The 17,688-nt window shown below is 52.7% G+C and overlaps 1 protein-coding gene across 1 annotated transcript in view; it reads left to right on the top strand.

Annotated features, from left to right (window-relative positions):
• CLNS1A (chloride nucleotide-sensitive channel 1A) overlaps positions 1–17,688 on the top strand; it is a 43,506-nt gene that overhangs the window by 14,090 nt on the left and 11,728 nt on the right. Inside the window, exon 6 of the mRNA XM_075334693.1 lies at positions 1,419–1,500. Coding sequence (XP_075190808.1) covers positions 1,419–1,486 — 68 coding nt within the window. The 3' untranslated portion in view covers positions 1,487–1,500. The remainder of the gene's footprint in view (positions 1–1,418; positions 1,501–17,688) is intronic.

Here is a 17,688-nt window from a genome sequence, read left to right as displayed (position 1 = left end):
TACTGCCGGCGGTCTGCTGCCGGCAGCTTGCCGCGATCGGCGTACATCTCAGCTGATTTTCACAGCTAAGATGTGTGCCTGCCAGGCACGAGCAGGATCGTTATGTGCCCGTGTCGTTTAACCCCTTAAATGGCGCTGTCAATTTGTGACCGCGCCATTATAACGGCATCTGCGGTAAATATTTACTCACCGGCCGATACCGGAAGTCACATGGACGTAATCACGTGACGTCCGGTGGTTGTCATGATAGCACAGGGTCATGTGATGACTCCTGTAGCTCAAATGAATTACTTTCGGTTTCACCCGGCCCGGAGCTGGCTGAGACAGAAAATGAGCATGTCTGCTGTTTACAGCTGTATAGCTGTGATCAGCAGATATGGCAGAGCGATTGGATTGTTGATCCATATAGACCCCTAGGAGGACTAGGAAAATAAAAAAAAAAGTTCAAATCCACCCCCCTTTTGCCCCATTGAAAATTTAAGGGTTAAAAAAAATATATATATACACTGGGTGGGGGGAGGTTGGGATTCGAGGAGATGCATTATCTGTAATTTTGTAGTTTAACATAATCATAATGTATTGTGTTTTATGATTATTGATTATTTTTGTTATTAAAAACTAATAAAAGGGTTAAAAAAAAATATATACACACACATTTGGTATTGCCGCGTTCAGAAACGCGCGATCTATGAAAATATTAAATTAATCTGATCGGTACATGGCGTAGTGGCAAAAAAATTCCAAATGCCAAAATTACATTTTTTTTGGTCGCCACAAAGTTTGCGCAAAATGCAATAACAGGCGATCAAAACGTAGCATCTGCACAAAGATGGTAGTTTAAAAATGGCAGCTTGAGACACACAAAATAAGCAGTCACTGAGCCATAGATAAAATGAGAACACTACGGGTCACGGAATATGGCGTAAAAAGTCCCACTTTTTTCGGACAAACGTTTGATTTTTTTTTTATTTAACCCCTTATATAAAAGTAAACATAAATGTTTGGTGTCTATGAACTCGCACTGACCTGAGGCATCACACCCACACATGAGTTTTACCATATAGTGAACACTGAATAGAATATCCCAAAAATAGTGCTCTCGCGCTTTTTTTGTAATTTTTTTCGCATTTGGAATTTTTTTTGCCGATTTTTCCAGTACACTATATGGTAAAACCTATGGTTTCATTTAAAAGTACAGCTCGTTCCGCAAAAAAATGAGCCCTCACATGACCTTATTGACTGAAAAATAAAAGTTACATATCTCGGAAGAAGGGCGAAAAAAAAAAAAACGGAAAGCGAAAACTCAGCCGGTCGTGAAGGGGTTAGACATGAAGCGTAATCTATATCCTGTGGTTTGGATGTCTGATGCCGGCTGAGGTTCCTGTACCCTTCCTGTAATTCCTTCTTATATATTCTAGATGGCATGGATGTGGAGGCTGCACCCACAGAGGCCGGACAGTTTGAAGATGCAGATGTCGATCATTGATCGGTTGCACATAGGTGAGCACAATATCATTAGAGAGTCTGTCACCAGGTTTTTGCTCCGGCATCTGATTCTAGTGATGTGTCACTTACTGAGCTGTTTAATGTAATTTTGATAAAATCACTATTTCTTCATCGTTCCTTATGGGAGACCCAAACCATGGGTGTATAGCTTCTGCCTCCGGAGGACACACAAAGTACTACACTCAAACGTGTAGCTCCTCCCTCCTAGCATATACACCCCCTGGTAGCCAGTCCTAGCCAGTTTCAATGCTTTGTGTTCAGGAGGTCACACACACATGCATTCTCTGATTTTTGATTTTTGATTTTTTGGATTTCAAAGTTTTGGAAGAAAAGCGGGTCCCATCTGGACTCCCGGCATGTCCCTTCTCACCCCACTGTGTCGGCGGTGCTGTTAAGGTTGACTTTACAAGGCTGGAGCCTTCACATGCCGCGCTCCTTCACCATCCCTCGGGCTCTGGCTTGAAGTGGGAGCCATCACGGTTCTCACTGCTTTGCAGGAGACCGGTCTCCATCCGCAGCCCTGTTCAGGATCCTGTCGGACGGAGCGTTTAACCCCCCCCAGGGACCTGGCACCTGCGTCTCAAAAGCTAAGTATGAGACGTTTTTACCACAGAAAGTGGTCTTTCCAGGGTTCCCTGTACTTTATTTATTGGGGGGAGTGTATTATATGTCTGGGGTAACATTTCCGGCCAGTTCTCCAGTTTTCACTGGACAACCGCGCCGATGGTGCCTGCACGCTGGCCGCATGTTTAAATCTAGGCCCCGGCTTCGCCTGAGGCCTAGTTTCAGTTTCACTCCCTCTGCATGTCAGTCATGCAGAGGGACAGTGTGGCTCCGCCCAGCGGCTGTTCAGCACAGGGAGCGGACACTCCTCACTGAGGAAAGATTCCCTCCCCTGTATACCTCATTTGCCCGCTCTCAGAGTAGGCCCCGCCCCCTCGCCTCGCTCCGGTCGCCATTTTCTCAGCGTTCTCAGTGTCTGCATAGGCACAGAGATACCACATTGTGACAAGTTGGGGCCGGGGCTGGGGGACTGGAGGCATGGAAATGTATGTTAAACGGTCTGGCAGCCACAACCTCCAGTTGTGCAGCTGCTTATATTCTCTGTTTATATACTCTGCTGGGGGTCATTCTGGAGATGCATTCCCTCACAGAGCCCCCACTTCTGCAGCATGTCTCACATCAGAGCAAGGCTGCAAGGCTGTTCTTAATATGCTGCATGTAGACTCGTACTGCCTGTACTGAGCACATAAACACAGTGGTCCCTCAGCCTGGAGGCTCGTCAGTGGTCCTCCAGCTGCTCCAGGGGGTGCTGAGCATGCATTAGCCCCCTTCTCAGGGCGCTTCTGCTGCTACGGCTCGCCCAGCAAGCTCTTAGAGGTCTCTTCATCTGGTTTCAGACCCCGTCCTCCTAAAATGGAGACGCAGGGTACCCTGTCCTTCCCCGTCCCGCAGCTCTGATTCACGAGCTGACTCACTGGACGAGGAGGATGTCTTTACTGGGGGCTCGGACGCTACTTAATGTACCATTGATGTCCGAAGGTGACGCAGATGCTAATGATTTGATTGCGTCCATTATATTTGTACTGGACCTCAATCCGCCTGTATCAGGGGAGTATCCCTCTCTGGCAGAAAGGCATCAGTATACCTTAAGAGAACAAGGAGTGTGTTCCGTACCCACTCCAGTTTTCAGCCCACTGTGACAAGCCCAGAGCCTGTCCTGACAGACACTCCCAAAGCGTGGTTCTGATGACTGTTTCCTCCTTCCACCAGAGGTGGTCAAGGAGTGGGCTCATTCACCAAGGGTGGTCCCTCCGGTGTCTAGTATTTCAGCCCGGATAGTTGTATCAGTGGCTGACGGCACCTCTCTAAGGATCCCCCTGTACATTAATTCTGTACATTAATTCTGTACTGGACCTCAATCCGCCAGTATCAGAGGAGCAAACTTCTCTGGCAACAGGACACCAGTTTACCTTGCCTAAGAGAATAAGGAGTGTGTTCCTTAACCACTCCAGTTTTCAGGCCACTGTGACCAAGCCCAGGGTCTGCTCTGGCACACGCTTCCCAAAGCGTGGTTCTGATGACAGTTTTCCTCTTCCACCAGCGGTGGTCAAGGAGTGGGCTCATTCACCAAAGGTGATCCCTCCGGTGTTTAGACTCTCAGCCCGGACGTTGTTTCAGTGGCTGATGGCTCTTCACTTACGGTTTTGCTGTCCGCCAGTTTGTCCTTCTGGCCAAATCTGTATGGAGGCGGCAGGGGCCTCGTTCTCCCCATTTGCAGCAGTGTGGCTTTCAAGCCATCTCTGCTTCTCTAGAGGAGATGCATTCCCTCATAGGGACTTTTTGCCCGAAATGGTTGCCTTAGCTTCCAGACTTCAGTCTTTTCATCCTATACCATGTCTGCAATGCTGGAGGCTCTCACCGCACTGCGGTGGCCTCGGCTAATTTTCTCGCTATCCGCAGGCTCCTGTGGCTTCGGAAGTGGAAGGCGGATGCTGCTAAAGAAGTTCCTTGCAGGGCTCCCTTTTGCTGGGACCAGACTGTTCGGGAACAACTGGATGAAATTATTAAGGAAGCTCCTGGCGGGAAGAGTTTCTTCCATGCCTCAAACCTAAACCAGGAAACCTGTCCAGGGCAGGAATCAGTCGAGGTTTCGTTCTTTTTGTTCCTCCATCTGATCGTTCTCTTAGCCCTCGGCCTCGCCCACTGGCTCAGCCAAGGATCGTAAACCCAAATGGCGCGCGAGAAGACCGCAGGACATGCTGCCGCTAAGTCAGCCTCCTCCTGGCTATCTGGCCACGCCAGCAACGTCCTTGGTCGGTGGCAGGCTCTCCCACTTGGCGACGTATGGTTTTAACACGTCTCCGATCAGTGGGTGCGAGATACCATCTCCCACGGCTACAGGATAGAATTCTATCCAGCCCGCCAAACAGATTTTTCTTCGGCGCTCCATTGGGAGACCCAGACGATTGGGTGTATAGCACTGCCTCCGGAGGCCACACAAAGCAATTACACTAAAAAGTGTAAGGCCCCTCCCCTTCTGGCTATACACCCCCAGTGGGATCACTGGCTCACCAGTTTACTGCTTTGTGCGAAGGAGGTCAGACATCCACGCATAGCTCCACTGTTTAGTCAGCAGTAGCTGCTGACTATATCGGATGGAAGAAAAGAGGGCCCATACTAGGGCCCCCAGCATGCTCCCTTCTTACCCCACTTGTGGTTTGTAAGGTTGAGGTACCCATTGCGGGTACAGAGGCTGGAGCCCACATGCTGCTTTCCTTCCCCATCCCCCTGAGGGGCTCTGAGGAAGTGGGATCTTACCGGCCTCCAAGCCCTGAGGCCGGGCTCCGTCCACAGACCCATTGAACCTGCTGGATAAGGAGCCGGGGGTACCGTTCAGGGACAAGGCCCTGCAACTTTCAGGTACTCTGTGTCCCCGTACAGACAGGCACGCACACGCCAGACTTGCTGGGTGTGTTAGTGCGCCGGGGACAGTAGCGCTCCACGCTGGGCTTGGATCACAGCAGCTTAGCTGTGTGGATTCATGTGCTGGGAACTACCGCGCCGGCCACTCTCGGAGCGGCGGCGCGGCTGGGACTTGTAGTGCGCCGGGGACTTAGCGCCGACCGCGCTTTTACGGCGGCGGCGCTTATAAATTTAGTCCCCGGCTTTTGCGGCCTAGCTCCGCTTCGTTCCCGCCCCCTCCCTGTCAATCAGGGAATGGGACAGACGCTGTGCAATCGTCAGCGCCGAGGGCTGGAGCCTTATTTACATGCTCCAGCCCTCTCACTAGGCACAGTGGGACGCAGGTTTCCCGCTTTTGGTCTGAGCACGCCCAGGGCCCGCCCCCCCCCCCCCTCCACAGGACGCCGGCAGCCATTCCTGCATGCAGTCTGGCTGGAGGACGGACACAGGCTCTGGGAGACCCAGACTAGGGATTTCTGGCGACCACACACCCGCGTTTAGCGGGCGGTAAGCAGCACATTAGTGCTGGCCCCACTAGTGCCACAGTGTGTATTGGTGTACTTTTTCCTGTACCAGATATATATATATATATATATATATATATATATATATATATATATATATATATATATATATATATATATATATATATATATATATATATATATATATATATATATATATATATATATATATATATATATATATATATATACTGCACTGTACGGTCGCTTCTTGGCTGTATACCCCTATATTGCTCTGAGGAGACAGCAACATGTCATCCACAAAACGCAAGGGTGCCAAGGCACGGGCTGTATACTCTGCTTGTACAGCATGTGGGGCTAATCTACCAGCAGGCTCCAACGACCCTCATTGTGTGCAATGTTCAGTCCCAGTGGCACTTCGTCAGCCAGAGCATATGGTGGTGGTAGCCCAGGCAGAGGCACCTGTGAACCCTGCCCCGGTGACGGGGACAGAATTTGCAGTCTTTGCTGATAAAATGTCTGTGACTATGACAAAAATCCTGGAGACCTTGCAGTCCAGGCCAGTGGCTCAGACCATGGACTCTGCTGTGGCTATGTTCCCAGGTCCCCCTCAGTTGGAACTAATCCGTACTTCGAGGGGGTCCCAGGCATCACAGGCTGAGGGCTCTGATTCTGATGACAGTCCCAGGCCGCCTAAGAGAGCTCGCTGGGAGAGACCCTCCACGTCGTCACGCGGGTCAGGGTCTCAGCGAGAAGGGTCTCTATATGATGAGACAGAGGTGGGTGATCAGGAGTCTGGTCCTGACACCGCACTCAATTTGGATACGCCAGATGGTGACGCCATGGTAAACGACCTTATAGCGGCCATCAATAGGCTGTTGGATATTTCTCCACCAGCCCCTTCAGCAGAGGAGGCAGCTGCCCAGCAGGAGAAATTCCATTTCCTGTATCCCAAGCGTAAATTGAGTACTTTTCTGGACCACTCTGACTTCAGAGAATCAATCCAGAAACACCATGCTTATCCGGACAAGCGTTTTTCCAAACGTCTTAAGGATACACGTTATCCCTTTCCCCCTGACGTGGTCAAGCGCTGGACCCAGTGTCCAAAAGTGGACCCTCCAATATCCAGGCTTGCAGCTAGATCCATAGTTGCAGTGGAAGATGGGGCTTCACTTAAAGATGCCAATGACAGACAGATGGACCTTTGGTTGAAATCTGTCTATGAAGCTATTGGCGCGTCGTTTGCTCCAGCATTCGCGGCCGTGTGGGCGCTCCAAGCTATTTCAGCTGGTCTGGCACAGGTGGACTCTCTCATACGTCCAGCAGTGCCGCAAGTGGCGTCCTTAACTACGCAAATGACTGCGTTTGCGACCTACGCTATCAATGCGGTACTAGAATCTACGAGCCGTACCTCAATGGCATCCGCCAACTCTGTAGTTTTGCGCAGAGCCTTGTGGTTAAAAGAATGGAAAGCAGATTCTGCTTCTAAAAAATGTTTAACCAGCTTGCCACTATCTGGAGACAGACTGTTTGGTGAGCAATTGGCGGAAATCATTAAACAGTCCAAAGGTAAGGACTCCTCCTTACCCCAGCCCAGATCAACCAAACCTCAACAGAGGAAGTGGCAGTCAAAGTTTCGGTCCTTTCGAGGCTCGGGCAAGTCCCAATTCTCCTCGTCCAAAGGGACTCAGAAAGAGCAAAGGAGCTCTGATTCCTGGCGGTCTCACTCACGCCCCAAGAAAGCAGCCGGAGGTACTGCTTCCAAGGCGGCTGCCTCATGACTTTCGGCCGCCTCCCTCCGCATCCTCGGTCGGTGGCAGGCTCTCCCGCTTTTGCGACATTTGGCTGCCACAGGTCAAAGACCAGTGGGTAACAGACATTTTGTCTCACGGGTACAGGATAGAGTTCAGTTCTCGTCCTTCGCCTCGGTTCTTCAGAACTTCCCCACATCCCGACCGAGCAGATGCTCTTCTGCAGGCGGTGCATTCTCTAAGAGCAGAAGGAGTGGTGGTCCCTGTTCCTCTTCGGGAACAAGGACAAGGTTTTTACTCCAATCTCTTTGTGGTGCCAAAAAAGGACGGCTCATTCCGTCCTGTTCTGGACCTAAAACTGCTCAACAAGCATGTGAACGCCAGGCGGTTCCGGATGGAATCCCTCCGCTCAGTCATTGCCTCAATGTCTCAAGGAGATTTCCTAGCATCAATAGACATCAAAGATGCTTATCTCCACGTGCCGATTGCTACAGAGCACCAACGCTTTCTACGCTTCGTGATAGGAGACGACCATCTTCAGTTCGTAGCTCTGCCATTTGGTCTGGCGACAGCCCCACGGGTGTTCACCAAGGTCATGGCGGCAGTGGTAGCAGTCTTGCACTCTCAGGGACATTCTGTGATCCCTTACTTGGACGATCTACTTGTCAAGGCACCCTCTCAGGAGGCATGCCAACTCAGCCTGAACGTTGCACTGGAGACTCTCCAGACGTTCGGGTGGATCATCAACTTCTCAAAGTCAAATCTGTTACCGACCCAATCACTGACGTATCTTGGCATGGAGTTTCATACTCTCTCAGCGATAGTGAAGCTTCCGCTGGACAAGCAGCGGTCACTACAGACGGGGGTGCAGGCTCTCCTTCAAAGTCAGTCGCACTCCTTAAGACGCCTCATGCACTTCCTCGGGAAGATGGTGGCGGCAATGGAGGCGGTTCCGTTTGCGCAGTTTCATCTGCGCCCACTTCAATGGGACATTCTCCGCCAATGGGACGGGAAGTCAACATCCCTGGACAGGAAAGTCTCCCTTTCCCAGACGGCCAAGGACTCTCTGCAGTGGTGGCTTCTTCCCACCTCATTATCACAGGGAAGATCCTTCCTACCACCGTCCTGGGCGGTGGTCACGACAGACGCGAGTCTGTCAGGGTGGGGAGCAGTTTTTCTCCATCACAGGGCTCAGGGTACGTGGACCCAGCAGGAGTCCACCCTTCAGATCAATGTTCTGGAAATCAGAGCAGTGTATCTTGCCCTACTAGCCTTCCAGCAGTGGCTGGAAGGAAGGCAGATCCGAATTCAGTCGGACAACTCCACAGCGGTGGCATACATCAACCACCAAGGGGGGACACGCAGTCGGCAAGCCTTCCAGGAAGTCCGGCGGATTCTGATGTGGGTGGAAGCCACGGCCTCCACCATACCCGCAGTTCACATCCCCGGCGTAGAAAACTGGGAAGCAGACTTCCTCAGTCGCCAGGGCATGGACGCAGGGGAATGGTCCCTTCACCCGGACGTGTTTCAGGAAATCTGTCGCCGCTGGGGAAGGCCGGACGTCGACTTAATGGCGTCCCGGCACAACAACAAGGTCCCAACCTTCATGGCACGGTCTCGCGATCACAGAGCTCTGGCGGCAGACGCCTTAGTGCAAGATTGGTCGCAGTTCCGGCTCCCTTATGTGTTTCCACCTCTGGCACTCTTGCCCAGGGTGCTACGCAAGATCAGATCCGACTGCAGCCGCGTCATACTCGTCGCCCCAGACTGGCCACGGAGGGCGTGGTATCCGGATCTGTGGCATCTCACGGTCGGCCAACCGTGGGCACTACCAGACCGACCAGACTTGCTGTCCCAAGGGCCGTTTTTCCATCGGAATTCGGCGGCCCTGAACCTGACTGTGTGGCCATTGAGTCCTGGATCCTAGCGTCTTCAGGATTATCCCAAGGGGTCGTTGCCACCATGAGACAGGCTAGGAAGCCCACGTCCGCTAAGATCTACCACAGAACGTGGAGGATATTCTTATCCTGGTGCTCTGCTCAGGGAGTGTCTCCCTGGCCATTTGCATTGCCTACTTTTCTTTCTTTCCTGCAATCTGGGTTAGAAAAAGGTTTGTCGCTCGGCTCCCTTAAAGGGCAAGTCTCGGCGCTATCCGTCTTTTTTCAGAAGCGTCTAGCACGACTTTCTAAGGTACGCACGTTCCTGCAGGGGGTTTGTCATATCGTACCCCCGTACAAGCGGCCGTTAGATACATGGGATCTGAACAGGGTACTGGTTGCCCTCCAGAAGCCGCCCTTCGAGCCTCTGAGGGAGGTTTCACTTTCTAGACTACAGAAAGTGGCTTTTTTGGTAGCGATCACATCTCTTCGGAGAGTGTCTGAGCTAGCAGCGCTGTCATCCAAGGCTCCCTTCCTGGTCTTCCACCAGGACAAGGTAGTGCTGCGACCCATTCAGGAGTTTCTCCCGAAGGTGGTATCCTCTTTTCATCTTAATCAGGATATCTCTTTGCCTTCTTTTTGTCCTCATGCAGTTCATCGCTATGAGAAGGATTTACATTTGTTAGATCTGGTGAGAGCACTCAGAATCTACATTTCCCGCACGGCGCCCCTGCGCCGTTCAGATGCACTCTTTGTCCTTGTCGCTGGTAAGCGCAAAGGGTCGCAGGCTTCCAAGGCCACCCTGGCTCGATGGATCAAAGAACCAATTCTTGAAGCCTACCGTTCTGCTGGGCTTCCGGTTCCATCAGGGCTGAAGGCCCATTCTACCAGAGCCGTGGGTGCGTCCTGGGCACTACGACACCAGGCTACGGCTCAACAGGTGTGCCAGGCAGCTACCTGGTCGAGTCTGCACACTTTCACCAAACATTATCAGGTGCATACCTATGCTTCGGCGGACGCCAGCCTAGGTAGAAGAGTCCTGCAGGCGGCAGTTGCCTCCCCGTAGGGGAGGGCTGTCTTGCAACTCTAACATGAGGTATTTCTTTACCCACCCAGGGACAGCTTTTGGACGTCCCAATCGTCTGGGTCTCCCAATGGAGCGCCGAAGAAGAAGGGAATTTTGTTACTTACCGTAAATTCCTTTTCTTCTAGCTCCTATTGGGAGACCCAGCACCCGCCCTGTTGTCCTTCCGGATTTTTGGTTGTTTTTCGGGTACACATGTTGTTCATGTTGAATGGTTTTCAGTTCTCCGACGTTACGTCGGAGTGAATTTGTTTAAACCAGTTATTGGCTTTCCTCCTTCTTGCTTTTGCACTAAAACTGGTGAGCCAGTGATCCCACTGGGGATGTATAGCCAGAAGGGGAGGGGCCTTACACTTTTTAGTGTAATTGCTTTGTGTGGCCTCCGGAGGCAGTGCTATACACCCAATCGTCTGGGTCTCCCAATAGGAGCTAGAAGAAAAGGAATTTACGGTAAGTAACAAAATTCCCTTCTTTTTTTCTGTCAACTCCCCTCTGCTCCAAGGCCGCCGCCTTCTCACAGGCTGTGGCATTCTTGCAGGCCACTGGAGTAATTGTACCGGTTCCCGACTGGGAACGGTTCTGAGATTTCTGCTTAAATCTATTCCTAGTACCCGAGGAGGGCGGTGCCTTCCGACCTGGATCTCAAGCTTCTCAAGCATGTTCAGGTGCAGCAGTTTCGCATAGAGTCTCTGCGATCAATCATTGACCCAAGGAGATTCCCTAGCATCCATCGACATCAGAGATGCCTATCTGCATGTGCCAATCGCAGTTTCACACCAGCGTTGGCTACGTTTTGCAATCAGAGTGGTCCAATTCGTGGCTCTTCCCTTTGGGTTAGCCACGGCCCCTCGAGTATTCTCAAGGTCGGGGCAGCTGTGATTGCGGTCCTGCACCTCTAGGGGTTGGCAGTGATTTTTTTGTCCAGGACAGCCTTCTACTCTGGGTTTTCATCCAGTGCAGACTGTTAGCGGAGTGCCTCGCTCACTCTCGCCACTCTCACCAATTCGGGTGGTTTGTCATTCGGTCCAAGTCCACTCTGACTTCGACCCAGAAGTTCACAGACCCAGAGACGCAATTCGAGACTCTGTCGGCACTTGTGAATATGCCCTTAGTCAAGCAGCACTCCCTCCGCTGGCGGTCGACGTCGTTCTTTCAGGCACCTAATACAGGTGCTGGATCAGATGGTGGTGTCAATGGAAGCATTCCCTTGCCCAGTTCCATCTGCGTCCTCTACGCCTGGATATTTTCCGCTGTTGGAACAGGCGGACTTCCTCCTTCCACGGGGCGGTGGCTTTGCCACAGACCAGGGGCTCATTTCAATGGTGGCATCGTCCCCTCTGTCTCAGGGACGCTCCTTTTTGGCTCTGTCCCGGGTGATCCTCACCAAGATGCTAGTCTATCCGGCTGGGGAGCAGTATATCTCCACCATGGAGCGCAGGGCACTTGGACTCGGTCCGAATCAGCTCTCTGGATCAATGTGCTGGAAATCAGAGCTGTATTTCTAGCTCTCTAAGCCTTTCACAATCTGTTGGCAGCCAGGCACATTCGAGTCCAGTCAGACAACGCTACAGCGTTTGCCTACATCAACCTCCAGGGCGGGGCACTCAGCCGCCTGGCAATGTTGGAGGTTCATCGCATTCTTCAGTGGACGGAGGACTCCTAGTCCACCATATCCACAGCCCACATCCCAGACGTGGGAAACTGGGAGGCAGATTGTTTCTGCCGTCAAACCGTGGCTCCACGATCCTCAGCTTTTAGCGGCAGACGCACTGGTTCGAGTTTGGTCCCAGCTTCGTCTGTCCTACGTGTTTCACCCTCTAGTTCTTGCCCAGAGTCCTGCGCAAGATCAGAAGGGAGGGCCGTCGGGTCTTTCTCATTACTCCAGACTGACCCAGGCAAGCTTGGTACCCTGACCTGCTCCGTCTGTCCGTAGAGGTGCCATAGCATCTCCCGGACTGTCCAGATCTTCTCTCACGAAATCCGTCCTTCCGCCAGAGCCTACGGCTCTGTTTGACGGCATGGCGTTTGAGTCATGGATCTTGCTGACTTCTGGTATCCCTCCTGAAGTCATCTCCACTATGACTCGAGCTTGGAAGTATCCTTTGGCCTTTTGGCCTTGCCGTCCCTCCTGTTCCTTCTGCAGTCCGGTCTGCAGCTAGGACTATCCCTCAATTCCCTTAAGGGACAGCTCTCGGCTCTGTCAGTGTTGTGCCAGCGGCGTATCGCCTGGCTGGCCCAGGTGCACTCCTTCATGCAGGGCGCATCTCACATCATTCCGCCCTACCGGCGGCCCTTGGAGCCCTGGGACCTTAATTCGGTCCTCATAGCTTCCGGAAACCCCCCTTTGAGCCTCTTAGGGAGGTTTCCTTGTTTAGTCTTTCACAGAAAGTGGTCTTTCTAGTGGCCATGACTTCCCTCAAGGGAGTCTCTGTTTTGGCTGCACTCTCTTCGGAGTCCTCCCTTCATCAAGTCAAGGTGGTTCTCCGTCCGACTCCGGACTTTCTCCCTAAGGTGGTTGCTGCCACCTTAACCGGGGCATTTTCCCTGCCTTCCTTTTGTCCGGCTCCTGTTCATCGCTTTGAAAGGGCGTTGAATACTCTGGATCTGGTGCGGGCGCTCCGGATCTATGTGTCTCGCACCGCTGTTCTTAGGCGGCGCATCTCTCTTTTGTGCTGACCGCTGGTCACCGTAAGGGCCTTTCGGCATTTAAGCCGACCCTGGCTCGTTGGTTTAGGTCGGCCATTTCCGATACCTACCAGTGTACTCAAGTGCCTCTCCCGCCGGGGATCAAGGCACACTTGACCAGAGCTGTCGGTGCCTCTTAGGCTTTCAGGCACAGGCTACGGCTCAGCAGGTCTGTCAGACTGCCACTTGGACTAGTCTGTATACTTTTTCGTAGCACTACAAAGTGCATGCTCATGCTTCGGCAGATGTGAGCTTGGGCAGACGCATCCTTCGGACGGCTGTCGCCCATTTGTGAAGTTAGGTTTCGCCTACTTCTCAGTTTTTCTGTTTATTCCCGCCCATGGACTGCTTTAGAACGTCCCATGGTTTGGGTCTCCCATAAGGAACGATGAAGAAAAAGAGAATTTTGTTACTTACCGTAAATTCTTTTTCTTATAGTTCCGACATTGGAGACCCAGCACCCTCCCTGTTGCCTGTTGGCAGTTTTCTTGTTCCGTGTGTTTCTTTGTCGCTCTATTGGGAGACCCAGACAATTGGGTGTATAGCTACTGCCTCCGGAGGCCACACAAAGTATTACACTTAAAAGTGTAAGGCCCCTCCCCTTCTGGCTATACACCCTCCCGTGGGATCACGGGCTCCTCAGTTTTCATGCTTTGTGCGAAGGAGGCACACATACACGCATAGCTCCACTGTTTAGTCAGCAGCAGCTGCTGACTATGTCGGATGGAAGAAAAGAGGGCCCATACTAGGGCCCCCAGCATGCTCCCTTCTCACCCCACTTTTGTCGGCGGTGTTTGTTAAGGTTGAGGTACCCATTGCGGGTACAGAGGCTGGAGCCCACATGCTGCATTTTTCCCCATCCCCCTTAGGGCTCTGGGTGAAGTGGGATTTACCGGTCTCCAGGCACAGAGACCGTGCTCCGTCCACAGCCCCTGGGGAATCTGCTGGATAGGGAGCGGAGTATCGTCAGGGACAGGGCCCTGCTACGACAAGGTACTCTGTGTCCCCGTACAGTCCGCGCGCACACTGCAGCATGGCTGGGTGTGTTAGTGCGCCGGGGACAACAGCGCTGCGCGCTGGTGCCATTCCTATCTACAGCTTTGCTGAGAGGGGACATGTATTTGAAACTGCCGCGCGGCCACTGTTGTCAGCGCTGCGGCGCGGCTGGGACTTGTGGTGCGCCGGGGACTTCCGCGCTGGCCGTGCATATATCACGGCCGCGCTTATTACTCGAGTCCCTGGCTTTCTGCGGCCTAGTTTCGTTTCGTTCCCGCCCCCAGGCCTGCCAGTCAGGGGAAGGGCGGGACGCTGTATAGAATGTCAGCGCAGAGGGCTGGAGTCTGCTTTACATACTCCAGCCCTCACATTGAGCACAGTGGGACGCCAGTTTCCCGCACTTTGTTTGAGGCACGCCCACGATCCCTCTCTTCACAGGACGCCGGCAGCCATTCCTGTGTGCAGTCTGAGCTGGAGAGAGGAGACTGGGAGACCCAGACACGGGATTCTGGTGCCCACACACCCGCTTTCAGCGGGCGGTAAGCTGCCCTCAAGGGCTGACCCCACTGGTGCCGAAGTGTTTATTGTATGTTATGCTTGCAGCTTTACATTGCACAGTACGGTCGCTGGGGATCCTCTGCTATATACCCTCCTAGATTTCTCAGAGGACACAACAGCATGTCGACCGCAAAAAGCAAAGGTGCCAAGGCACAGGCTTTCTATGCTGCTTGTACCGCTTGTGGGGCTGTTCTACCGGCAGGTTCCACTGACCCCCACTGTGTGCAGTGCTCGGCCCCTGTGGCACTTGCTCGGCCGGGGCCTCTGCTGGAGGTGACCCAGGCAGAACCTCCTGTAAATACTGTCCAGGTGACAGGGACGGAGTTCGCAGTCTTTGCTGACAGATTGTCTGTGACTATGACTAAAATTCTTGAAACATTGCAGTCTAGACCAGTACCTCAGGCCATGGACACTGTTAACTCATTGCTCCCTGGTCCCCCTCAGTTGGAACAGCTTCAGGCTCCGGGGGTGTCACATGCATCCCAGGGTGACGGTTCTGACACGAACGACAGTCCCAGACAGCCTAAGCGGGCTCGCTATGAGCGGCCCTCCACTTCATCACACTGGTCAGGGTCCCAGCAGGACGACTCTCTATATGATGAGGCGGAGGTAGCTGCTCAGGATTCAGATCCTGAGACTGCTCTCAATCTGGATACTCCTGATGGTGACGCCATAGTGAATTATCTTATAGCGTCCATCAATAGAATGTTGGACATTTCTCCCCCTGCTCCTCCTGTGGAGGAGACAGCTTCACAGCAGGAGAAATTCCATTTCAGGTATCCCAAGCGTAAATTAAGTACTTTTCTGGACCACTCTGACTTTAGAGAGGCAATCCAGAAACACCACGCTTATCCTGAGAAGCGTTTTTCCAAGCGGCTTAAGGATACACGTTATCCTTTTCCCCCTGACGTGGTCAAAAGCTGGACCCAGTGTCCCAAGGTGGATCCTCCAATCTCCAGGCTTGCGGCTAGATCCATAGTTGCAGTGGAAGATGGGGCGGCACTTAAAGATGCCACTGACAGACAAATGGAGCTCTGGTTGAAATCCATCTATGAGGCTATCGGCGCGTCGTTTGCTCCAGCATTCGCAGCCGTATGGGCACTCCAAGCTATTTCAGCTGGTCTTACACAGATTGACACGGTCACACGTACATCTGCTCCGCAGGTGGCATCCTTAACCTCTCAAATGTCTGCATTTGCGTCTTACGCGATTAATGCTGTCCTAGACTCTACGAGCCGTACGGCAGTGGCGTCCGCCAACTCCGTGGTTTTACGCAGAGCCTTGTGGTTAAGAGAATGGAAGGCAGATTCTGCTTCCAAAAAGTGTTTAACCAGTTTGCCATTTTCTCGTGACCGACTGTTTGGTGAGCGTTTAGATGAAATCATTAAACACTCCAAGGGTAAGGATTCATCCTTACCTCAACCCAGACAAAACAAACCCCAACAAAGGAGGGGACAGTCGGGGTTTCGGTCCTTTCGAGGCTCAGGGAGGTCCCAATTCTCCTCGTCCAAAAGGACTCAAAAGGATCAGAGGAGCTCAGATTCTTGGCGGACTCAGTCACGCCCAAAAAAGACAGCCGGAAGAACCGCTACCAAGGCGGCTTCCTCATGACTTTCAGCCTCCTCTCTCCGCATCCTCGGTCGGTGGCAGGCTCTCCCGCTTTGGCGACATTTGGCTGCCACAGGTCACAGACCGTTGGGTGAGAGACATTCTGTCTCACGGGTACAGGATAGAGTTCAGCTCTCGTCCTCCAACTCGCTTCTTCAGAACTTCTCCACCTCCCGACCGAGCCGATGCTCTGCGGCAAGCGGTGTCCACTCTAAAGGCGGAAGGAGTGGTGACCCCCGTTCCTCTTCAGGAACAAGGTCACGGTTTTTTACTCCAATTTGTTTGTGGTGCCAAAAAAGGACGGGTCGTTCCGTCCCGTTCTGGATCTAAAACTGCTCAACAAGCACGTACAAACCAGACGGTTCCGGATGGAATCCCTCCGCTCCGTCATCGCCTCAGTGTCTCAAGGGGATTTCCTAGCATCTATAGACATCAAGGATGCTTATCTCCACGTGCCGATTGCTCCACAGCACCAGCGTTTTTCTACGCTTCGTTATAGGAGACTAACACCTTCAGTTCGTAGCTCTGCCCTTCGGGCTGACGACAGCCCCACGAGTCTTCACCAAGGTCATGGCAGCAGTAGTAGCAGTCCTGCACTCTCAAGGTCACTCTGTGATCCCGTATTTGGACGATCTACTGGTCAAGGCACCCTTTCAAGAGGCATGCCAACACAGCCTGAACGTTGCGCTAGAGTCTCTCCAGAGTTTCGGGTGGATCATCAACTTTTCAAAGTCAAATCTAACCCCGACCCAATCGCTAACATATCTTGGCATGGAGTTTCATACTCGCTCAGCGATAGTGAAGCTTCCGCTGGACAAACAGCGTTCACTACAGACAGGGGTGCAATCTCTCCTTCAAGGCCAGTCGCACCCCTTGAGACGCCTCATGCACTTCCTAGGGAAGATGGTAGCGGCAATGGAAGCAGTCCCTTTCGCGCAGTTTCATCTGCGTCCACTACAATGGGACATTCTCCGCCAATGGGACAGGAAGTCGACGTCCCTCGACAGACGTCTCCCTTTCTCAGGCGGCCAAGGAATCTCTTCGGTGGTGGCTTCTTCCCACCGCATTGTCGAAAGGAAAGTCCTTCCTACCCCCATCCTGGGCAGTAGTCACGACAGACGCGAGTCTATCGGGGGGGGGAGCAGTGTTTCTCCACCACAGGGCTCAAGGTACGTGGACTCAGAAAGAGTCCACCCTTCAGATCAATGTTCTGGAAATCAGAGCAGTGTATCTTGCCCTACAAGCCTTCCAGCAGTGGCTGGAAGGCAAGCAGATCCGAATTCAGTCGGACAACTCCACAGCGGTGGCATACATCAACCACCAAGGCGGAACACGCAGTCGGCAAGCCTTCCAGGAAGTCCGGCGGATTCTGACGTGGGTGGACGACACGGCATCCACCATATCCGCAGTTCACATCCCAGGCGTGGAAACTGGGAAGCAGACTTCCTCAGTCGCCAGAGTATGGACGCAGGGGAATGGTCCCTTCACTCGGACGTGTTTCGGGAGATCTGTCGCCGCTGGGGGATGCCGGACGTCGACCTGATGGCGTCACGGCACAACCACAAGGTTCCGGTTTTCATGGCACGGTCTCACGATCACCGAGCTCTGGCGGCAGACGCCTTAGTTCAAGATTGGTCGCAGTTCCGGCTACCTTATGTGTTCCCACCTCTGGC

This window comes from Anomaloglossus baeobatrachus, chromosome 2, assembly GCF_048569485.1.
Source record: "Anomaloglossus baeobatrachus isolate aAnoBae1 chromosome 2, aAnoBae1.hap1, whole genome shotgun sequence".
Taxonomy (NCBI): domain Eukaryota; kingdom Metazoa; phylum Chordata; class Amphibia; order Anura; family Aromobatidae; genus Anomaloglossus; species Anomaloglossus baeobatrachus.
Note: the sequence above shows the minus strand (reverse complement) of the source record. Positions and strands in the feature narration are given on the sequence as shown.